The 24,262-nt window shown below is 46.3% G+C and overlaps 1 protein-coding gene and 1 long non-coding RNA gene across 3 annotated transcripts in view; one reads left to right on the top strand and one right to left on the bottom strand.

The window, feature by feature from the left end:
• AGAP2 (ArfGAP with GTPase domain, ankyrin repeat and PH domain 2) overlaps positions 1–20,341 on the bottom strand; it is a 118,472-nt gene extending 98,131 nt beyond the window's left edge. Inside the window, exon 1 of one of the 2 annotated variants that reach the window (XM_053372862.1) lies at positions 19,740–20,341. In XM_053372862.1, the coding sequence (XP_053228837.1) occupies positions 19,740–19,899 (160 nt within the window). In that variant the 5' untranslated portion in view covers positions 19,900–20,341. The remainder of the gene's footprint in view (positions 1–19,739) is intronic. The other variant, XM_053372878.1, reaches the window with a different exon arrangement.
• LOC128405876 (uncharacterized) lies at positions 1,262–2,987 on the top strand. The gene is made up of 2 exons (XR_008328363.1): positions 1,262–1,557; positions 2,746–2,987. It is a non-coding gene; the product is annotated as an uncharacterized LOC128405876 (long non-coding RNA).
• Positions 20,342–24,262: the final 3,921 nt, after the last annotated feature.

The following is a 24,262-nucleotide window of genomic DNA, read 5'->3' as shown; positions in this document are numbered from 1 at the left end:
AGAGGGGATTCTCCCCCCCCCAAAAAAAATCCCAGAATCCAGAGCTGTCTTCATGCTGCACAAATTAGAAGGGGAGGTAGAGGAAATAGTGCTCAGAATAAATTATGCAGATTAAGACAATCAGCCTTTATTTTCCTACTTTATGTCCTTTATATAGTGATTCCAAGAGCCAGGTTCTCAGACAATATGGAACTATTCTCACAAAGGGAAATATGAACTAAAGGGCGTGATGTTTCAGGGATATAAGTGCAGAAGATGTATTATCTTATAGCTGGAAGACGGAAGAACATCAGAATGGATATGCCAGGGGTGTTGGCCTGGCCAGACCTACTGATCTTCAAGATCATCATTCTCCTCTGCTGTCAGAAGACACAAATATTCCTTATGGATGTTCACATACAAATGATAAGGACAATAGTTGCCCCCTTTTAGAATGCAGAAAGCTGCCTTACAGCAGGACTTTTGTACTCTGACTTGCTAGAGGTCTACAGGATATTCCCATCACATCCTCAAACACTCACTCACAAACTCAGAAGGAGAGGAAACTAATTGATTTTAGGAAGTTCAAGGGTTTTTATTCAGGAAGCACCACCCAGAGGAGGAGCCAGGAAAGAAATGACTTTGGCCAATCAGAGTTTGACCCTTGTCACTGGAGATGCCAGAAACCAAACCTGGGATCGTTTGCATGTGTACATCTTCTGAGCTATGTGTGCTGTTTTGCACAGTTTTGGAATATCAAAATGTCAGGCTGGGACCACATACAGCCTACTAACTTCACTCAGGCAGAAGTGCCTCAGCCCTGCTTATGAAGACAGGACCAGAACACATAATCTTGCCTTGCCTTAAAAGTACAGGCATTTGGAATTTTATCCACTTAACCCAGCCTGCTGGGGTCTGGAAATAGCACATGCAAGTCATTTCATGCTTCACCTGAAGGGCGTCCTAACTGAGTGTCCGACCACCATGGGGCTAAAGGTACTATAGCACCTATGCTTTGGCTATAATCAAGAAAGGTGCCACATTGCATCCCTAGCAACCCTCCATCCTTCCCACGCTGTCCTGTTGTCATGGCAGCAGAATGCTGGGTTGCTATGTGGGAGATGGCAGCAATTGTCTAGAGCAGCAGATGCAGCAAGGTCTGGGGTGGCAGGCAAGGAGAAAGATGGGGGGGAGAGATACACGTGTGCCTTCCAGTGAGGACAGGGTTGAACGGGTGATGCTGCTGGCTGTAAGGTGGCAGGCACTGCGAAAGCGCTACTTGTGCAGTGGCCTAGACTTCTTGGGGAGGAGAGGGAGCTAGCATAAAACCACCCTGGCGTTACATGTGTGTCAGCCTGGAGTTTAGAGAACAGCTGGGGGCAGAGGGGTGGAGTGAGGTGGCAGCTACAGAGAGAAGGGGAGGCAGGAGTCCTGAGTCACACGACCATTCATGAGGCTGAGAAAGGGGAGCAGGAAGAGACGTGGCAGGAGATGCTTGCCAAGGAGGGTGGCAGACAGGCTCTTCCAAGAAATGTGCCGATGTCCGAAATGGCAGGTGACCAGTTCAGTGTAATGCAGGTATGGACAGGGGAAGAATTCAATTCAGTTCACATCTGGAGGCAAAACTGCCGAATTCATGCTTTCCAAAACAGTACATGAACTGAAACAGCCACCCTTCTAAATTCACACTCCTCCGAATTTTGCAATGCCATTCTCCAGCCACGTAATGGGTATAAAAATGCACGTCTAGAGTAAAGCATGCTCAAGACAGCAGGGATCAGTCACCCCATATAACACAGAATTATCCTGATTCACAGCTTTATAATAATTTTATTATTTATACCCCGCCCATCTGGCTGGGTTGCCCCAGCCACTCTGGGCAGCTTCCATCACATATAAAAACTATAATACAACATCAAACATTAAAAACATCCCGATACAGGGCTGCCTTCAGATGTCTTCTAAAAGTCCTTGACATCTGGTGGGAAGGCGTTCCACAGGAAGGGTTCCACTGCCGAGAAAGCCCTCTCCCTGGTTCCCTGTAGCTTCACTTCTCGCAGTGAGGGAACCACCAGAAGGTCCTCAGAGGTGGAACTCAGTGTCCAGGCTGGGGTTGGAGACGCGGCAATGTTTCTAATGGTGCCAATAAAGCAATGTGACATCCAAAAGAGAATGCCATACCAAGGAAGAAGGGCATGGTAACCTTCCTAGAGACCCTCTCAGAGTCCTGCTCTGCCTAGCCCTTCAATTTCTGCTCTCCATTGTTCAAATGGACTGAGCTTCGAATAAAGGAGATCGCTTAAACTGAATCAGACCATCGTCTGTCTCAGGGGTAGCCAATGTGGTACCCTACAGAAGGTGTTGGACTCCCATCACTCCCAGCCAGCAAGGTCAATGGTCAAAGATGATGGGAGGTGGGATTCCACAACATGTGCAGGGCACCACGTTGGCTACCCTTCATCCACATACTCTGGCTGGGAGCGGCTTCCCAACATTGCAGGCAGAGAGGTCTTTCCTAGCCATTCATCAGCCGATGCCAAAGACTGAGCCTAAGAGGACCATATCCATGCACAGCATTGCACTACCAATTAGCTACAGCTTTGATGAGTTGGGGATGGTGACTTTGTAATTTCTTGTGGGCACTTCCTGTTCCATTCGCCTGGCCCTGCGTCAGGGTTGCCAGATGTCCATTATTTTATGTAAATGCTCTTTATTCTAGAACGCAGCGGCATTGCCACTGAACATTTGGACGTACGTTTGTTTCAGAACATTCTGGCTTCTAGAACTCACTTGTGCAGATACCATAACTCCAAGATATCTCCTTTTTTCATTAAAAGAAATTCTGACAACTCTAGTGTCTACAGACATACAGATTTCTCTCTCCTTTTCCTCAGACCACCAATAACACAAAAAAGCATTTAATGAAGGCCAAGGGGAGAGTTCTTCACTAGCCTTCTGCTCATTCTCTCACTTCCTCTTTTATTCTGACTGAACAAACTCTGACAATTCTTCTGTTTTTGTATCAAGTTTTTTTTGAGGAGAGACTTCAGGCTTATAGTATCTATTTTGTTTTTACTGGAACCCTGAGGCCTACCCAGCACAACCAAATGCAAAATACTGAGGTGGCAGGGGTGGGGAAGCATGCCAACAGATTCACAGAACAAGAGTGCCTCTGAGAACATGCTCAGTGCAGAAACTTGTTTTCAGAATCAGAGCTGAGCTCACAGTCCTGCCACACAAAACCCTACCCTTGGTCCCCTGCCCTGTTGGCCCACTGCAAGCTTCCTTCATATCTCCCGTCCACTTTAGAAGGGAAAAATTAGGATTCAGGACTTCTGCTAATCTACAGCAAATCAGAGATCCAGTAAATGCTGATAACCCTTCTGTCCATATTTGGTTTCAGGGTATGCAGCACGGGTTGTGCATATTTCCTACATGGAGGACTTTCATGCCATGCAGAGCAGTACAAATTCTAGAAACTGTATATATTGGGCACAGTTAGTTATTGATAAGGAAACCACATTCTTTGCTGTTCCACAAAGTTGCAGGTACAGGGGGAAACTTTCAGCCTGCTCAGGGTTCAGGTGCCTCTGACTTTAAGGCCTAGCAAAGGATTGTACAAAAGGAGTTCCACCACAGGCAGTGGAAGAGGGAATAGCAACGCCCATCATAGAATTGGACTGGGTTATCTAGTCCAACCCCCTACAATTCAAGAATCTTTTGCCCAATGTAGGGCTCAAACCCACAACCCTAAGATTAAGAGTATCGCACTCTACAGACTCCCCTGGGCCAAATACAGCCTGAAGGATGTCAGTGGACTCGCCTACCATGAACAGAGCCAGAGGATGGTGTTGCATTACATTCTTCTCCCTTCTCCATCTGAAGATTGTGGGTTGTACTCTTGGGACAACTTCCACTTACACAATGGGACTTCCCCTCCTGCTCCTCCCTATCTGTCCCCCTACCCTGTACCCTTCCAAAATCTCCTCTAGGGTTGTCCTCAACCCTCTGGAGCATATAGGGCGGCCAGGGGAAGAGGGAAGTTCGGCTGAGTGAATGGAAGTCATTTCTTGAGAGCAATGACTTGATCCGATTCAACCTGGTTCTCCTTTAGAGCAGGAGGGGAGAAACTGTGGCCCTCCAGATGCCAATGGACTCCAACTCCCATGAGCCCCAGCCGGTGTGTCCAGTGGTCAGGGATGAGCAACATTTGGAGGACCAAAGCTTGGCCGCCAGTGCTTCAGAGGGGCATGTGTTTGATGGGCATCTCAAGTTGTTTCCCAGAGGCTGCATACACACAATATTCTAGTCTAGAATCAATGAAGAACGACCACCTGGGTTTTTTTCTACACAGAGAACCCCACATTTAGACATTTGAGGGTGGAAGAGAAAAAAAGATAGCTTGTCAAATCAGTAGTGCATGATGCAGGAAGCTGCGTCTGGCAGGAAAACCACAGTGCTCAGCAGCTGTGGGTTGCAACCTGAAAAACTGAGGCCTCATGATGCCCTTCTCCCTTAACCCATATCTACATAATGGCCTAGCAAGCCACTTCCTGCTATTTTTACATAGAAGTACAATCATGTGCTTAAGGATTTGACAGAGAAAAATAGGTATGCTTGCTTATGTTAAACAAGCAAGGCAGGAATTCCTGGAATGGTGCTGAAAAGTTAAATCAAAGTAAGCCATTGCAATGGAAGTTTGCCAGCTTTTTTTTTAAACTAGCCTTACTCCTCTGACTTTAAAAATGAAAAAAGAATGGTAATCAGAAATTAAGTAGGGGAAGAAGCTTTCCCCAGCTCTTTATCCCCATGTAAGGAAAAGCTTCACTTGCTTAAATTTATACACACCAGGCTGCTATTAAAGGCACAGGAGCAGGGTGAAAAGTAAAAAGTTGGCAACCTTAATACCATGAAGGAGGTGAAGCACCTGTTAGGGGTTTGTGACAGATAGTCATTTATAGCCTTTTTTTTCTCTGAATCTGTTTGACTCCCTTTTAAAGCCATCCAAGCTGATGGCCGATACAAATTCCACAGTTTTAAGTATGTGGTCCCCTGCAGGCATCCTTTTTATTAAGCATTCATCACGACTTGCACTCATGGTGTTATCAGGCTGGTTACATGCAATTTGCATTTTCAGTTCAATTCGTGCCTGCAAAAGCTTTGAGGCAGTCATGCTGCTTTGCTTGCGGTATGTGCATGCCCTGTAGCTTCTGGCCAAAATCCTGCAACTTTTCACATCACAAATGTTCCTGGGATTTTTTGTTTTTTGTTCCTGCTTTTGTGGTGCGACAGTGTAAGAATATCTCTCCAGACGGCAGCAAGATGGTAACATTAGGGAAGTATCACAGAACAGCTGATAAAGGGGAATGATGTGTGCGGCCCAGTATAAATCCACCACTAATGCACCATTAAAAGGGACGTGGGTGGTGCTGTGGGTTAAACCACAGAGCCTAGGACTTGCCGATCAGAAGGTCGGGGGTTCGAATCCCCGCAACAGGGTGAGCTCCCATTGCTCGGTCCCTGCTCCTGCCAACATAGCAGTTCGAAAGCACGTCAAAGTGCAAGTAGATAAATAGGTACCACTCCGGCGGGAAGGGAAACGGTGTTTCCGTGCGCTGCCCTGGTTCGCCAGAAGCGGCTTAGTCATGCTGCCCACATGACCCGGAAGCTGTACGCCAGCTCCCACGGCCAATAAAGCAAGATGAGCGCCACAATTCCAGAGTCGGTCAGGACTGGACCTAATGGTCAGGGGTCCCTTTACCTTTTTAATGCACCATTATTGCATCAATGACAAGTTGCAGGTAATGCCTGCAAGAAAGCCAAGAACCAGGGAGGGGCCATGTGCTGTCTGAAGAAGTTCTTTCTTTTGTCGGTCCTGACTCTTCCAACGTTCAGCTTCATTGGATGGTTTCAGTTCTAGTATGATGGGAGATGGAGAAAAACTTCCTTTGCATCATGCAAAATTCTTTATGCATCTTTATCGCACCCCCAGCCCCTTTACTCACCAAAGCCCCAAATGTTGTAATCATTCCTGATAGGAGAGTTGGTTTAGTACTGTGACCATTTGGGTTGCCTGTCTCTGAACCTTTTCCAGCTCTACAATCTTTTTGAAGATACAACAGCCAAAACTGTACAGTGTATTCCAAGTGTTGTCTCACCATAAATTTTACATTGGCACTATGATATTGGCAGGTGGTTCTTGTTGTTTTCAATCCCTTTCCTAATGATCGATAACATGGAATTCACCTTTCTCACAGCTGCCACACACCGGGTCGACATTTTCATCGAGCTGTCCACCACAAGTACTCCAATATCTCTTTCCTGATCCTTCACCACCAGATCAGCCTCTACAAGTGCATATGTGAAGTGAGGTTTGTTCCCCACACCAGAATGTGCAACCCTATAGCTATTGCCTTTAACAGCAATGTGATGTGCAGATCTTAGCAGGCGATAGTGCTGATATCCATGCTGTGAAAAACCAATTTCAAGTCAATGTCAAAGGCATGTCAGGCTGGAATGGTCCTAGTCAGTTAGCAAGCCTACCTTTCCCTTAGCTAGCTGTGCACAACATCCACTTTAATATCAAGCTGTAGTGCAATAGAGTCTTGGGTGTCAGAGCTCGTCCCTGGATTTCCAGCTGCCTTTGCTAGGGTCTTCTAGAAATTGTCCCTCGAGCAGATTTCTGCAGAAACAGGAGCTATCGGCAAACTAGAGTCCAGATCCACATTTCTGGTCCATGTTTTCCAAACTACAACCTGCCACTTCAGATAAAGGACAGGACAAGGAGTTAGGCGTCTGAGCAGGTTTTACTTGGGTTCTGGACCTGAATTACGTCTGATAATGCACAGCACACCATCAGAACATTTAACTGCCTACCATACGGACCACAGGAAATCTGCAATATCAACATATCCAGCTGCGGCTCTGAGTCTGTAATGGCTACATAACTGGCAGAAGAAGTTCAACAAGGGAAGCTTTCTCCATCGCTGCATCACAGCAGACTTCTGGTTCAGCAGCTGTTGAAAGCACAGGACCTTTGTCTTAAGAACAATGTCAAATGGCAGCTCTGCCGCTGGCGATGAGGAATTTGTGACCCTCTCAGTGTTGTTGAATTCTGGCTGCAACTCCCAGCAGCCTCAGCCAGCATGGCGCAATACTCAGGGATGATGGGAATTGTAGTTCAACATCTGGAGAGTCACAAGTTCTACATCCCTGCTATAGGTAAACAGCCAGCTGTGGCTATGAGGCTGTAATATAGACAGGGGGTGGCATTTCCAAGGGGCAGGGGGTGATCTAATATATTTCTAATGCCACAGCCCTGCCTCCATCTGCTCCTCACCTAAGCCATTTTGCTTCAGGCGGTCCACACAATATAATTGTGTCCATTTCCACCAACTGTTGCATGGCAAAGGCACATCTGAATTACAACAACCACCAGGTTAGGTAGGAGGAGCTGTAGCTCCAAATCTCCACACAGTGCATTTGGGAGACTAACTTGGCGATCAATTGTGGCACATGCACGAGGCTTTATTTTGCTCCGGTTTTTAATAGAGGCACTTTGTACAAGACTTCTTTATCACTCTTGTGCAAACCTTAGTCTGGAAAAATAACATTTGTGCAAGATCTCAGTATTATTCTTTTAAAAAACACACAAAAATGGATATTGTGTTCCCTCCACACACACACACACACACACTCGCACAAAAAGGGCGGCTCTGACAGGAGGGCCAATATCCCTTCTTGAATCAAATAAAGTTGAAATATTCCAATTAACACTTATGAATTTTGATTTAACAGTGTACACATATTTGCACAACCCTTGTCTTTTTTAAAAGACTGCATCAGTTGCTTTTAAGCAAAGTCAAATATCAAGTTCCATTACTATAATTAACAAAGTAAAAGTTCCTGTACAGTTTGAGGTGGGCTTAAAAAAAAAAAGCAGAACTCGTTTTACTGTAGTACACGAACGTCTACATTAAAAATAGCTAAATCAAACAAATGATAGGCTTTGCATCTTGTGACTGTCGCCAGCCTAGAAAACGTTATAGCACCAATGAATTTCATATTAAACACATTACAACTGCACATGCTCAACATCAAACTAACGGCGTTCAAATACTGAATTGAACAGCAGGTATAGAATTGTTTTTTAGAAATAATGTAAGAATCTACATGCAGGCTCTCCAACCTCCAAGACTGAAAAGTACTGGAAAAATGTCAAAATCACATTTCTGCAGTAGGGATGTAAAAAACAAAAAACAAACATACACACACACACATTTTAGGGGAGTCATTTTAGGTCTCATATCAACTCCAGCATAGCCTATAATCTGCCTATCTGGCAGATAGGGTTGCCCACTTTTTGAACCTCTGTAGCTCAGGCAGGAATCAGCAGGGGAAGCTTTTAACAGGCATGGAAGTAAATAAATATTATCACTTGCTAATCCTGTATATCCAGACACAAGAGCAGGCCATTCCAGTTTTCCTTCTGGTCAGCTGGCAACCCTACTTGCAGAATCCAGAAAGAAGCCAGTGGTTTTCACGGGTGCTTTCACCTACACAGAAATCCCTGCTGACTTCCAGCTATACTTGTGTGCTCTCAGCAAAGCATGTTCATGCCAACGCAGCAGGCTAACTCAGGGGTAGACCAGTTCTTGTATATGCAACTCTATGAGTAGCTGCTAGCCAAAGCCAAATTCAACTGTGTTAATAATGAGCAGATGAGCCACAAGCAATGCAACTGTTTTCTTGAATTAATACAATGGAGCAGTTTTAATATTTCAGACCTTCCAAGTGTCCCTATTTTCCAGGGACAGTCCCGGATTTAGAGAAGCTGTCCCGGTTTCTGATTTGATCCGGGAATGTTCTGCTTTTCCTTACAACATCCCTATTTTCATCAGAGAAAAGTTGGAGGGTATGGTAGGACGTTCCTATTTTCATTGGAGGGTATGGAGTTATGCAATCCCCGAGGCAAGGTTATAAGTAACTATACAGTACAACCTTTAGAAGATATCTGAAGGCAGCCCTGTATGGGGAAGTTTTTAATGTTTAATGTTTTACTATATTTTCATTTATGTTGGAAGCTGCCCAGAGTGGCTAGCACAGCCCAGTCAGATGGGCAGGATAGAAATACAACAACAACAACAACAACAGAATAAGACATCCCTATTTTCATCGGTGGAATATTGGAGGGTATGATTTTTTTTAAGGTCACATTCACATCTTACCACTTTAAATTGTTGTGTGCTGAGTGCTGTCAGAAGACCCTTTTCGCCTCAAAGAGCTACATTTTTCAGAGTGGTTTAACAATCAATCCCTCTTCCCAGAGAACTCTGGGAATTGTAGCTCCATGAGGGGAATAGGTGTCTAAACCACAGAGCCTAGGGCTTGCTGATCAGAAGGTTGGTGGTTCGAATCCCCACGACAGGGTGAGCTCCCGTTTCTCGGTCCCTGCTCCTGCCAACCTAGCAGTTTGAAAGCACGTCAAAGTGCAAGTAGATAAAAAGGTACCGCTCTGGCGGGAAGGTAAATGGTGTTTCCGTGCACTGCTATGGTTCGCTAGAAGCGGCTTAGTCCTGCTGGCCACATGACCCGGAATCTGTACACCGGCTCCCTCGGCCAGTGAAGTGAGATGAGAGCCACAACCCCAGAGTCGTCCACGACTAGACCTAAAGGTCAGGGGTCCCTTTACCTTACCACCCGCACCAAACTGCAGCTCCCATAATTTTGGGGGGAAAGCCATGGCACCATAGGGCTTCAAATAGATGGTATGAATTTATCTAAGTGAAATCTTTGAAAATGTTTTTGAATATGATTTCCAGGTTCCTTTAAAAATATATTCCTTGTTTACTAGATACCTGCGCTCATTCACGTTTTTTCTTTTTGCGAAGGATCCATTTCCATCTTCCATATACTACGCAATAGGCCATCACACAGTGGGAAATATTTTGTGAATATTTATCTTACTCAGTAAAATCTGCATACCACTTCATTGTCAAAACGTCTGAACACCTTACATAAAACACACGTTACCATTATCTATAAAAGTCAGAAATTAAAAACAAGTTGACATTAAAAAATAACAATTCAAATACGAATAAAACCAGTAGTTAAAAATTTACATGTTCAAAAAGAAGAAAAAAATTACCTATTAAAATGCAGGTCAGTTGTACATATTACAGTAGGGTTGCCTAAACAAAAACATGCATTTATTTATGAAATTGCTATCCCATGCTTCCTCCCAAGGAAGCCAATGGTGTCAGAAACAATATACTGCCTCATATCAATAGGCAGGGAGTTCCAGGGTGTTGCCACACTGAAAGATCGGTTCCGTACAAGTGCAGAACAGACCTTGTGTAGCACTTGCAAAAGCACCAGTTCTGCAGATCTAAGGTGGTCTTCCCATCTATGGATTTACGTTGCCACGTGTCTCTGGGTATATTAGCATCCATCTGCTAGGAGAAACTATTCTTCTGCCTGTGGCACTTGCCTGGGGAGTACACAGAAGAGAGCCTTGCTGCTGCCAACAGCAGGAGGGAGCTCTCTGCTGTCAGGGCTGTTCATCCCCATTGTGAAGCTAACCCCAACGGACTGGATATCAAGGCAAAGGGGGTTCCCCCCGCTGCTCCCTTTAGGAAGGGGCGTTCCTTTTAGGCAGCCAGCTGCCTGCTGCTACTGCTCAATAGATCCATTTCAAGCTGCTGAGGATCAGCCGATGTCTCCAAGTCCCCACCAAGATGGGAAGTGACAAGAGAGGCAAGCGCTTTTCACTTGCTGTTTCAGGCTCTGGTGCGCACAAACATTGCAAGGGGTGAGCACGCACACTAGGGTATCCTGCTTTTGCCTCCCCCGTTCCGTTCCGAAGACCCCCTACTGAAGCCAAGTGGATGGTATGATTTCTTCATCTCAAGTATTGTCAAAGAGAGCAGAAGGGGCTCGTCATCCTGGGAAGGTAGCCCATCTAGGGGAAATGAGCGCTGATCTTAAACGCCCACTGCCTTGCGGCCATACTCACTCTTGAGAAAAGCTTTGGGAGAAAATCCCAAGGAACAATCCATACCTCTTGCCTTGAAGGACATATTTGGGAGAAGAAAAGGCTAAGGAGTAAACCCTACCGAAATGTGGAGTCTCTAAGACGGTTGGATGGCGCCTCATAGAATCATAGAACTGTAGAGTTGGAAGGGACCCTGAAGGTCATCCATTCCAACCCCTTACAATGCAGGACTCTTTTGCCCAAAGTGAGGCTCAAACTCACAACCCTGAGATTAAGAGTCCTGCTGTACCAACTGAGCTATCCCAGAAGTTTCATACCAGGGCTGGGGAGCCTGCGCTGTTGTAGCATCTGCTGGGTGCAATTCTCAACTTGCACATGATGTTGGCAGCAACATCAGAAAGTGTGTGTGAGTCCAGAGGCCATTAAAAAGTCTAGCCTTTGCTTTCTAAGGTCTGTCAGCGTAGAAGCAGTCCCCACCAACAGTTGTCCAAGGCTGTGAACACATTACAAAATAAAAAAGTTCCTTCCAGTAGCACCTTAGAGACCACACTTGCATGCACACTTGCATGCACACGAAAGCTCATACCAATGACAAACTTAGATGGTCTCTAAGGTGCTACTGGAAGGAACTTTTTTATTTTGTTTCAGCTTCGGCAGACAAACATGGCTACCTACCTGTAACTAGAACTATGGAACACACATTACAATTTGCTCTGGCTCCCGTGATGTCTTAACACTGGTAAACACCAGTGCACACTGATGCGAGCCATCATCCCTATCAATCCTGCAACTTCTTGAGAAACGCTGCTGTTTGATGCATTGCCCTTCAAACCAGCTTCCACCCGATTTGAAAATGTGCAATCCACATTCCCTTTGGAATATAAGCTCAGGTATGTACGTTTGAGACAGCTGCTGCGCATGCTCAGACAACAGCTTTGTGAAAATGAGTTCAGGGGTGTTGCAGATGTGGGGGGAAACCAAACAGGAAATATGCATTAGGTGAAGACATCCCTGCCCCCTTTCTGGTGTGTATGCAAATATGACTTGAAACACACGGGTGCAGAGGGAATGGCCTTGCTGAGTTTTAAACTGCTAATGTGTGCATTAAACACCTTTTAATTCTCCCTTGTGCTTTTAGACAACGGCTGCTGTGCAATAAGTCTTGCACAATAAGGCCTTGGCTGATTCATGCCTTCCCTGTTCCCTCACAGCCTAGTGCTGCCCTCATGAGGCAAGTCACACGCAGGCCTTGCGATCGGGAGGAAAATACAAGGCTGAATTATCATGGGTTTGCTTATCATGGGTTTGAAATCATCCACCTTCTCCTATCTCTATCTAAATTATTTTCCCTCCCATTCCTCCCATCAAATTCCCCCTCGCCCTGATAGATTTTTCACATAGATCTCTGCTGGTACGGGAAGCACCCTAAAACACTTGGTGGCGGGACGTTGCGCGTGCGTGTTGAGGAAATGAAATCATTTTCTACAATTAATGAATTAACAAGTTGACATACGCCCCTGCCAGCAGAGGCTGAGCTTGATGCTAGGGTTGCCATATTCTGAAGAGCAAAAAAGAGGACACCTTTCTAGCTGGGCCTTACTGTAGCCTTATGAGGCTTTGCCCTCGGGTGGGAAAAATATTGTGCCTGGCAAAGGGAAGTGGGAGTCAACAGACACTCAAGGAATAGTTTTGGAGAAAAGGCTTTTTATTTCTACCATCCATGAACTGGTAGAAGGAGCAAGTGTGATAGTTCACAAAAGCATGCACGAAGTTGACAGTCATGTGCACAAGCATATATACCCCTTTCTAGTTCCCTCCCCCTTTCTCCTCCTTCTTCCAGAGTCCTGCCCCATGAGTTCCTCTGAGCATGAACAGAAAGCTGTCTTGGGACTGTTGGGACTCTTGGCAACCTTCCCAGGAAAGGGGAGTGAGAGTGGTTCAGCATGTCCAAGCATGTCCAAGAAGTTGCAACTAGAATGAGATAAGATTCATTTCTCAGACCAGGGGAGAGAGACAGCGGAGGAAGATTGGAAGAAATTTAAGGACTATCTTAAGAAACATTGCAAAATTAATGAATGTTAGTATGACGTTGGTTTAGAATTTATGTGGTTTCCAGCCGTAACGGATAAGTAAAAAGAAAAGAAAGGTAAAAAATTAAATGAAATTTAGGGAAAGGATTTGCTGAATCAATAAATTAGAAACTGGAATACAGAAAGGGGAGGTATGAGGAAGTCGGGGAAGTAAGTTACAAGAAAATAAGGGATAGAAAGTATACTTGTTTTTTTTTTTATTCTTGTCTGTTTCTATTTTTGTATTTTTGTATTTTTGTTTTGTTATGTCTTTATATAATTTTTGAAATTTTAATAAAAAGCTTTTTTTTAAAAAAAAAAAAGATTCATTTCTCAGGCCTGCTATGAACAGAGCCTATTCATTAGCCTTTAAAAGTAACATTTTGCCTTTTGCCACAGCATCTTGTGAGAAAAGCAGAAAAGCTGTAGCTGTGGATTTTAGGAGAGAGAAAGGGAATTTTGGACAGTTTTGAGGCCTGGTGTGATTATTGAAGCCTGGGGTGATTTCACAGACAGGATTTGGGTATCCTGTCCCTTCATTACCTTTGCTGTCTTTGGCCTCCTGCTCACGAGACGCTGCGTCTCCAGGTGATGCGAGGCTGAGCGGCCCTGGAAAGGCCGAACCAGGCCTAGTGGCCTGGTTATTACACAAGGCCTAGGCTGCACAAGGCCTCACCACCACGAGGCCGAATGGTGTACAAACAATAAAAAATAAAACCCAGGGCATTTTGCAACATTTTAAAAATCCACCCTGAACGGTGATTTTAGCTTTGAAAAAGAGGACATGCATAGCTGTCAACGTTTCCCTTTTCTTTAAAGGGAAATTCCCTTATTCCGAATAGGATTCCTCTCAAGGGAAAAGTTGACAGCTATGAGGACATGTCTGGGAAAATCCGGATGTATGGCCACCCTATGCTGTGCTCTTCAGACCAGACCTTCCAAAACAAAACACAAGTCAATACCCTGGGGCTGCCACCCAGCCCAGCCAGGCTGATTACTGAGGCAGCTGCATTTTACTGCCGATCTACAGGTGCTGTTTGGTTTATTTATTACATTAAGGCGGCCATCCTAAACCCACTTGCCATGGGGTAAGCCCCACTGAATTCCATAGGGCTTATCTATTCTGAGTCCATTTCTCCTCCCTCTCTGGCTTCATGGCTGAGAGAGCATGTGAAACCAAGTCTCCTCCGTCCTTGTCCAACACCCTTAAAGACACCCTGTGGTTGGAATCTAACCACTACACCATCCTGGCTCACAAGGTTACCCATTCACATAAATGGTGCTTGCACATGAACAGGCCTAAAAGGCCCAGCAGAGACTTTCCCTGCTTCTGAGATACCCACATGGTGACCTTCCCTTATGTGAGTCAGCCCAGTTTACTTGGAACGTCACTTTTAGGAACTGCTGATAAGCCGGTATTTCCACGTGTGTATATTAAAGGAGCACAGACTTGTCTATGGACGCTCCATAATTCACATGAGACACCCTGCTACACACACTTAAGGCGGAATCAGAAACAACTTTTACACTTTGGAGAGGGATTTTATATAGTACAGGGCCTCCTTTACAGTGGCACCAGGGATTTGGAGCTCCCCCCGCAATGTTGGGGTTGGGTAAGTACATTCTTTCCCCTCAATGCTAGTCTTCCAACAGCAAGGAAATACTGTTTTCATTCAGAAGGCATTTGGGGCATCAATATTCCACACACACACACACACACACACACACACACACACAATTGCAGACCTGTGTTTCGTTATTTTTACGGCTTCTTGTCTATTACAGCTGTTTATTAATTCCGTTGTAATGTGCTTCAGTACAAGATGGTGCCCTGGATTTTTAAAAAATTAATAAGCAATATAATATATCTTTATCACATTGCAGATTCTTAAACACAAATATTGATCCACCAAGGGCCCAAGAATGATGCACCAGAGCAGAATAGAGCCTGTTTGAGAGCATTTATGTATATGGCCAGTTCACCATTGCCACACAAAGTGACTATTATGGTAACCACGATAAAGGCCTGTGTTCCAAGTGCAGATGCCAAAGCCGCCACCAACCCTTTGCTTCAAAAATAGGGGACAATTTTTGAACCTGGGTATTACTATGAGGGATTAAAGAAAGACAAGGCGCAACAAAGGCTCTTCAGCTACGGTGCTTCGTTAGAAGTTTAATTTCTGCATGTAGCGCGAAGCAAACTTTGCTAAGAATCTTGCTCCCTCCTCCCATCTGAATCTGGCATGCTTTATTGCCGAAACCCTATACAGTGGTACCTCGGGTTACATACGCTTCAGGTTACATACGCTTCTGGTTACAGACTCAGCTAACCCAGAAATAGTGCTTCAGGTTAAGAACTTTGCTTTAGGTTGAGAACAGAAATCGTGCTCCGGCGGCGCGGCAGCAGCAGGAGGCCCCATTAGCTAAAGCGGTGCTTCAGGTTAAGAACAGTTTCAGGTTAAGAAAGGACCTCCGGAACAAATTAAGTACTTAACCCGAGGTACCACTGTAAATACCAAGTGCAGAAATACAATGGCCATTTGGAATTACAATTGCCGTTCTGGCTACTGTTACATCTTGTGAGATAAACTACCTAGAATCACTTCTATCTTGGAATTTCACCACCTATCCCCTTCCATTTCCCTTCATGAGCTATCACACATGCGCCTGCCTCCCTCCCTCCCTTCGTTCCTTCTCCCTAAACAATGTTCTCAGCTCATCAAAGAAGCTAAAGAAGCTTGGCAAGAGCTGAGCTGCTAGACCAGTTTCTTGCAGGACCTCAGTTCCTGAAGTTCATAAGAACCTAAGAGCCTACTGGATCAGGCCATGGTCCATCCAGTCCAGCATCCTATTCTCACAGTGGTAACACTGCTGGTAACAGCAGCAACTACCTGCTTCGTGTGCAAGGCACTAAACCTCTCATCAAAATATCGTTTCAGCAAATTTGATTACTGCTGTTCGTGCACATCCCCTGCGTCTCTTTCTCTCCCTCCCAACCACAGTGCCTAGATCAGAGATGGGTAACCTGATTCCCCCAGACGCTTTTGTGCTCCATCAGCCCCAGTCAGCATGGCAAATGGTCAAGAGACAACTTCCCCCATAAGTTGTCAGTCCCTTGCCTGAAACTACATGGTTCACATGGGTGTAAAGACAGGATATCAGTAAATGGGAGGAGGCTAAAAAAAAAATCTTCATCGCATTCTCCTACCCAGCCTTCTGAATGTGACTCTGTGTGTTTCTGCTTTGAATTTCTGCAGTCAGGAGAAAATGTGCAGGAAATTGCAAAACCTACATGCATAACCACATACCTCCTTGCATGAGATCTACTATCCAGAAAGCTTAGACTGCATGAAGCAGTTTCTTCCAATACATGTAGCTCAGATATATTTTAGCAGCACTGGGGACAACTGTGGCTTCGCACAACCTTGCCTTTCCAGTACGGAATATTGCCTGCCTATTGTCACGTGTGTGAGAATCTTAGCTGCCTCTAAGTTGCTGCAAATACATGCCTGGGAATCAGATGTTTATGTGGGAAGCTAAATATGGAATTTGTGGGGTTTTCTGTTTAACTTTTGCAATGCTGTTGAAGGGGCTTGAGGAGAAGGTATCTTGGAGTCTACTGGTAGATTTCTGCGTGGTTTGCAGTAGATCGACAAGCAACAAATCAGGCTGCCGAGTTAAAGAAAGCTGGCCAGGTGGGAACTTCCACACTTGCTGAAGTAGCTCGGGGCAGCTTCACTTCTTGAGAAAAGATGGCGAGCTCTGTTCAGCTGTGGCAGTGAAAATACATTTCCAGGCTCAGAATGTGCTCCGAGGCACCCTGTTCTTTTAGTTATAACATCAAGCACGGACTTGCTGAGGCTGCTGGGAGATGGAGCTCAGCAAGGGAGGGCCAAAGTCTGCCCACACCTGCTCTACGTCTTTTGCACCTGCCTCTCTTGAGCTCATCTTGGAATTCTAATTTTAAAAAAGTAGGTCTGGCAAGCCCAACATCTGCCCGCCCCTGCAGTACACACTACGACTGGGCTGCCACCTTTCCTCCATTCCATTAAAAGCCAAGAAGGTGATTTGATATAGATATGCTGGAAAAGCAAAACACTGCCTTGCAATCTTATTGCTAAGGTTTATTATCGGCATTTCACTTGTATTGTAAAGGGAAGAGCCACAGCAGAAAGTCCCAGATTCACTCACTAGCATCTCCGAGTACAGCTGGGAGGGTCCCTTGCCTGAAAATCCTGGACAGCTGCTGCCAGTCAGGGCAAACAATGCCAGGTTAGATAGACCAATAGGCTGATTCAGCATAAGGCAGTTTCCTATGTTCCTAGTGCATTTTAATATATTAAGTTATACATTTTTTAAAGTTATTATATACCTCACAAGACCTGATGTGAAAGGCACTATAAAAACGTTCTAATAAATATAATAATATCAACCATAATATCAACCATGCAGACAACACCTCAGCACATGAAGGATGCAAAATGCCAGTGTTTGCCACAGAGCCTTACACATTCATGTGTGTGTGCATTGACACACACATGCACTAGAGACGGAACACATCCATTTCCAGGGCTGTCTTAAGCATATACGGTGCCAGGGTGCAAAGATCCACCCGGTGCCCCCCCCGGCGCCCAGAAGAGCGGAGCTGGCCGGCCGCTTCAGCGTCTCACTGGCTCGGTTGCCCCCAAACTCGTGGCAGCAGAAGAGCCCGCTGCGGCACTCCAACCAACGGACGGGCTCTTCCCCAGACTCAGCTCTCGGGTCCTGTACTCTTGGCCTGGTGCCCCTGAGAGCCCGGCGCCCGGGTGCCCCGCACCCCTAGCACCTATGGGTAGGACGGCCCTGTCCATTCCTCACTCGGCTCTCTTAGTTTCTAAATATCCTTCAGTCGAATGCTGAAGACTGACAGCTATAGCAAGCCACACTGATGAAACAACAGGAACCATAAAGCAGACTGACCCTACTAAATGAAATTCGGAAACGACAAAAAGAAAAAAAGGGAGCGAGGCTTTTTATTAATGCCCAATGCATTTTGGCCCAAAAAGGACTTCCTCTGGACAAGAGTTAAGAAAGTCTGCTTAAAACACACTTCTTAAAAAAATAATGCTTTTATATATTTTAAGCATGGTTTATTCATTGTTGTTCAGTTGTCTTGTTTTATTTTAGTAGAAAAGCCCCCAGATGGAAGCACTTTGGAGCCGTAGCCATAGCAAACCGAGTCACTTGTGAGCATATAATCCTAATAGCTGATGGAGGTCCCTGCAGGTGGCCATTGTTTCCTCATTACATATATAATTTCTGCTCCAGTCTTATCCTAAACATTTGTCAGGCTGCTGCTGTGCAAATGTAGCATCACAGCAGCGCTGGTGTAACGAAGATGGAAAAATGACCAGCGCAAGGCAGTCAAAAATTTAAATACGAGCAGACTAATTTCCTTTAAATTGACGCTTTCGAAAGCATTAACAAATTAAACACCTGTGCTTAACAGTTAGCCCAGTGCTGTGGCACTCATTGGCAGGTTGCTGATCCATTGAGTAGATGTACTTGTTACTCATCAATTAGCTACAATAGTGCCTACATGCTTTTCATACGGGTGCAGATTTGCAGCATGATCCTGATGACGTTTCGCATGCTTGAGCCCTATTGATTTCAGTGGGGTTTAATAGTGCTCATGCTTAGCTTTTGGATATATTGTACCTCTCATGTGCCCCCTCCCCATTTTTATTTTTATTTTGTGATGGAAGCCTCTGTGAAAAAGAAGCAGCAGACATTCTAGGAAGAGGCCTTATTATAAGTAATATATATTCAATTCACCCGTATGATTAGTCAACTAAAGTGGGGTTAGGGAATTTCCAGTCTGTGGTCTGAAAGTGACCTTCCAAGCCTTGCTGTACAGCCTTTGACAATCTCCAAAGGCAACCCCCCACCCCTATATCCGCAGGCCACCTCCTTCATCAGCCCATCTCTGTGCCTTGCCAGATTGTCTTCTTGAGCTGTGAGGATGCTTCTTGAATAGATGTGTCTATGGGCATAGAAAAGTCCAGCTCTTGTGCAGCTGGAATTCCCCCAGAAGATGGCCCACGAGGGAAGGTAATTCTCAGGCTGAAAATGATGCCACAATCCTGAACTAAAAGTTCAGTCAGATTAGAAGCTTGCCCCCCTAACCCAGACTAGTTTGTGATGATGGCAAGGTACACCTGGCAAGGTAACCAGGTTGCCAGTGGGGGGGTGAGGTGATGGGAACAACCAGCTCTTGTGCCTTTAGCATCAGCTTGGTGAAGCTTTGTGTCATGAATAGATAAGCACTGTCACCTGCTGATGTTGGTCATGTATGCTGCTGTTAAAGGCAGAGGAGCAGGAGGCAGTAAACAACACTTGCAACTTTACCTACAAGACATTTCTATCTGGATGTTTTAGAGCCCTTTCATTTCAAGAGTCAATTTGACTCTTTTGGGTTACCACTCCCTTCCTTCAAGACTTTCAGAGACTTTGAGGCTTTGTGGTATATGCAAATTGAGAGAGTTAAAGCAATTTAAAAGATTGACCCATTAATGGGCCCCAGGAGAAGTGCGGAGGGAGGGGGAGAAGAGTTCACTCCAAAAGAAAGTGTTTTTAAATGAGTGGTCCGAGAGAAAAATGCTTCTAGCCTGCCCAGACAGTCCCTCCATCGCTCCCTTTGAAAGGCCCAGCCCCCGTACCTCGCACGATGCTCAGGGAAGTCTTGATGTTGCTCTTCAGATGTGGGTCCCCGACCAGCTCCACCAGCCGGAAAAGTTTGTTGAGCTGCACTTTAACGCCCTCATATCTCTGTGCCTCCGTCCGGATGGCTGCAGATGTCAACTGCCTTTGCACATTCATGATGGACGTAAAAACACACACACAAAACCTCTTGACAGGGCAGGCAGAGGATCTCAGCCCATGGTGCAGCTCCCAGCTCAGTGTCTTCTCTTGACAGAAAACTTACGCATGCCTCATGTGCAGATAAAGCACCGACCTCTCTCAGACGTTGGCCTGTTTCTCTCTCTCCCTCTCTCTCTCTTTCTGTGTCAGCTGAACTTCCTGAGCAGAGCGTCACATTTCAGAGCCACTGCTTTCGGTCCCCCCATCCCTATCTGATTCTGACACCAGGCAAGGGCGTAGCACAACCAAAATACAGCGCAGCTACTTCTCAGCCCCGGCTGTGTGAAACATCCTCCAAGGATCTCAGGCAGAACTGGGTGCACCCAAAGCAGGCGGGACAGGATTGGCAGGTGTTTGGAGCTCTGGCTTTCCAAAAGGTGTAATTATGGCAATGCTTTTTTGTTTTGTTTTTTCTTTCTGGCAGCTGCACCTAGATAAACAAAGGGCCATGTGAAATCATTTGAGAGGCCAACAGGCATGCAGTTTGTCATCGCCGTCCATGCCTGCAGACACACCCATCCAACATTGACGCATCATTTTTTGTAAGTGTATGCTGTCATCCTAGCAAGGAGAAACCAGCACCAGGAGATGAAAGGCAGACTTGGGTCTTTAACGGGTGACCTCACCAACGTAAGACCATGAAAAGAGCCTTGCCAAAGGCCCACCTAGTCCAGCATCCTGTTCTCACACTGGCCAACCAAGCACAAGAGCCCCCTCCCCTCCTGTGTTTTCTTGAAATTGGTAGTCAGTAGCAAAAAAGGTGGCGCTGTGGGTTAAACCACAGAGCCTAGGGCTTGCCCTAGGAGCGTCTCCATCCCCATCATTCTACCCGGACACTGAGGTCCAGCTCCGAGGGCCTTCTGGTGGTTCCCTCACTGCGAGAAGCCAAGTTACAGGGAACCAGGCAGAGGGCCTTCTCGGTGGTGGCACCCGCCCTGTGGAACGCCCTCCCACCAGATGTCAAAGAGAACAACAACTACCAGGCTTTTAGAAGACATCTGAAGGCAGCCCTGTTTAGGGAAGCTTTTAATGTTTGATGTGTTGCAGAGACATCACCTTGTCAGCAAAGGTCTGTATAGTAAAAGCTATGGTTTTCCCAGTAGTGATGTATGGAAGTGAGAGCTCGACCATAAAGAAGGCTGATCGCCAAAGAATTGATGCTTTTGAATTATGGTGCTGGAGGAGACTCTTGAGAGTCCCATGGACTGCAAGAAGATCAAACCTATCCATTCTTAAGGAAATCAGCCCTGAGTGCTCACTGGAAGGACAGATCATGAAGCTGAGGCTCCAATGCTTTGGCCATCTCATGAGAAGAGAAGACTCCCTGGAAAAGACCCTGATGTTGGGAAAGATGGAGGGCACAAGGAGAAGGGGACAACAGAGGACGAGATGGTTGGACAGTGTTCTCGAAGGTACCAGCATGAGTTTGACCAAACTGCGGGAGGCAGTGGAAGACAGGAGTGCCTGGCGTGCTCTGGTCCATGGGGTCACAAAGAGTCGGACACGACTAAATGACTAAACAAGTATTACAGTATTTTATATTTTTTTTTGGAAGCTGCCCAGAGTGGATTATTATTATTATTATTATTATTGCCAGTCAAAAGGTTGGCGGTTCAAATCCCTGTAACGGGGTGAGCTCCCATTGCTTGGTCCCTGCTCCTGCCAACCTAGCAGTTCAAAAGCACGTCAAACTGCAAGTAGATAAATAGGTACCGCTCTGGCGGGAAGGTAAACAGCATTTCCGTGTGCTGCTCTGGTTCCACATGACCTGGAAGCTGTATGCCAGCTCCCTCGGCCAGTAAAGCGAGATGAGTGCTGCAACCCCAGAGTCAGCCACAACTGGACCTAATGGTCAGGGGTCCCTTTACCTTTAGCAGATGGCCTCTGGCTGTGGAGGCAGAGCACAGCCATCACAGCTAGAACTAACTGAGAGCCCTCTCTGCCATGAATGCATCTAATCCTTTTTTAAAGCCATCCAAGTTGGTGGCCATCACTGCCTCCTCTTGGGAGCAAGTTCCTGACTCTTCCACGAGTGAGGGGGGATGAACAGAACTGTATTCCAAATGTGGTTGCACCATAAAAGGTAAAGATAAAGGTACCCCTGCCTGTACGGGCCAGTCTTGACGGACTCTAGGGTTGTGCGCTCATCTCACTCTAGAGGCCGGGAGCCAGCGCTGTCCGCAGACACTTCCGGGTCATGTGGCCAGCATGACAAGCTGCATCTGGCGAGCCAGCGCAGCACACGGAACACCGTTTACCTTCCTGCTATTAAGTGGTCCCTATTTATCTACTTGCACCCGGGGGTGCTTTCGAACTGCTAGGTTGGCAGGCGCTGGGACCGAGCGAAGGGAACGCACCCCGCCGCGGGGATTCGAACTGCCGACCTTTCGATCGGCAAGTCCTAGGCGCTGAGGCTTTAACCCACAGCGCCACCCGCGTCCCATACGGTTGCACCATAGATATGTATAAACCCCAGCAAAATTTCAAGAAGCAAATGAAATTAGGGTGTGCCTATTTTGAACAGGATTGTAATCATACTGGGGTGTTAGGGACGGGGTAGTACCTCGGGTGAGGGACACAATGTGTTGCTTCTGGGGTAGTTTGTCCACCTTTTGTCCCCACCCTGCACTCAACTCTCACCTGTGGCTCCTAGAAGCTGTCAGCATGAGACAACAGCCACACCCTGGGAATGGCTTCAACTAGCTGGCTAAACCAGGTGAGTGTAACCAATTGGGTCTCAAGCCCTTGGTAAGTTAGGGACTTCGCCTGCATGTGAAGACAGGCTCCGAATGAGCAGACAAGACCAACAGTGGGTCCCAGGGTCAAGAAGAATATTTCTGCACATGCCGTAGAAAGAAGTCAGGGGCAGATGGGGCTCTTCAACCTGGGAAGGTAGCCCATCTGATCCTAAACCTCCACTGCTTTGCAGAATATCTTTGGGAGAAGAAAAGATTAAGGAGTAAACCCTACACAAATATGGAGCGGAGTCCCTTGCATGCCTCCTTCCAGCAACTCCTGCAGTCCCGCCGGTGCTTAACATATTTCTCTGCTTTCCTTTGGGCCACATCAGTGAGGCCAAGAGGGAGGTCTTGCTGTCTGGGCAGCCATATAACACCGGTCCTGAAAGACCTACATTGGCTCCCAGTACATTTCCGAGCACAATTCAAAGCGCTGGTGCTGACCTTTAAAGCCCTAAACAACCTCAGCCCAGTATACCTGAAGGAGCGTCTCCACCCCCATCATTCAGCCCAGACACTGAGGTCCAGCTCCGAAGGCCTTCTGGCGGTTCCCTCACTGCGAGAAGTGAGGTTACAAGAAACCAGGCAGAAGGTCTTCTCGGTGGTGGCAGCCTGTGGAACACCCTCCCACCAGATGTCAAGGAAATAAACAACTATCTGACTTTTAGAAGACATCTGAAGGCAGCCCTGTTTAGGGAAGCTTTTAATGCCTGGTGTTTTATCGTGTTTTTAATATTCTGTTGGGAGCCGCCCAGAGTGGCTGGGGACACCCAGCCAGATGGGCAGGGTATAAAAAATAATTTATTATTATTACTCCATATACACTGCCCAGGCTTATGCCAAAGGGAGGTCATTTCAGTGCTGCTAATGCAGTGGTTTGACTTCACCCCCGAGGTGCACTCCATTGTCTCTCGAAACAGAGGTTTGCAACAACAATCATATGGAAACAAGCCTTCTGATAGGGTCTGGAGGGCAATAGGTGTCATCCTCTGGTCGGGAAAGGCCATAGCTCAGTGGAACAGCATTTGCTCTGCACACAGAAGGTCCCAGGTTCAGGCAGAGCTGGAAAAGGCTCACCGTCTGAAATCCCGAAGAGCCAAGTGTAAATGCTGAGCTTGATGGACCAACAGCCTGGCTCAGCAGAAGGCAGCATCCGACATTCCAATAAAAATTATTAACTATTCTGCTGGAAGGGGATCAAAGTCTGTGGGCTCGTACCACACACCTGTTGCTGTACCAGGGCAGAGTCGCTGGATGAGGCATAAGACTTTGCAGAAGTAGGTCTCAGGGAGGGGTGCTTTTCTGCCTCCAACCTGTCTCCCTGTCATTAAGAAAAGAAATCAGGAGGGAATAGCTATCATTTTGAAGTTTTGCTTCAGGTGCGAAAGCATCTAGGCTCTCCTTAGCCTGAAGTCTGCTTTCAGTGCTAGGTTTCTGTAAGCAGTGCCCTCAGCTGGTACAGATGGAGGACTGCCCAGGATCCATGGGCAGCTGAAAGACTCACTGAGCTAAGTTTTAGAAGAGATGCCATAGTGATGTCACTCACATACCATTCTGCTGTTCCAGTGTTCCGGAGACCAGTG

The sequence above is a fragment of the Podarcis raffonei genome, chromosome 2 (assembly GCF_027172205.1).
Source record: "Podarcis raffonei isolate rPodRaf1 chromosome 2, rPodRaf1.pri, whole genome shotgun sequence".
In the NCBI taxonomy this organism is placed as follows: Eukaryota; Metazoa; Chordata; class Lepidosauria; order Squamata; family Lacertidae; genus Podarcis; species Podarcis raffonei.
The sequence above is the reverse complement of the archived record's forward strand: the minus strand, read 5'-3'. Positions and strand labels throughout refer to the sequence as shown.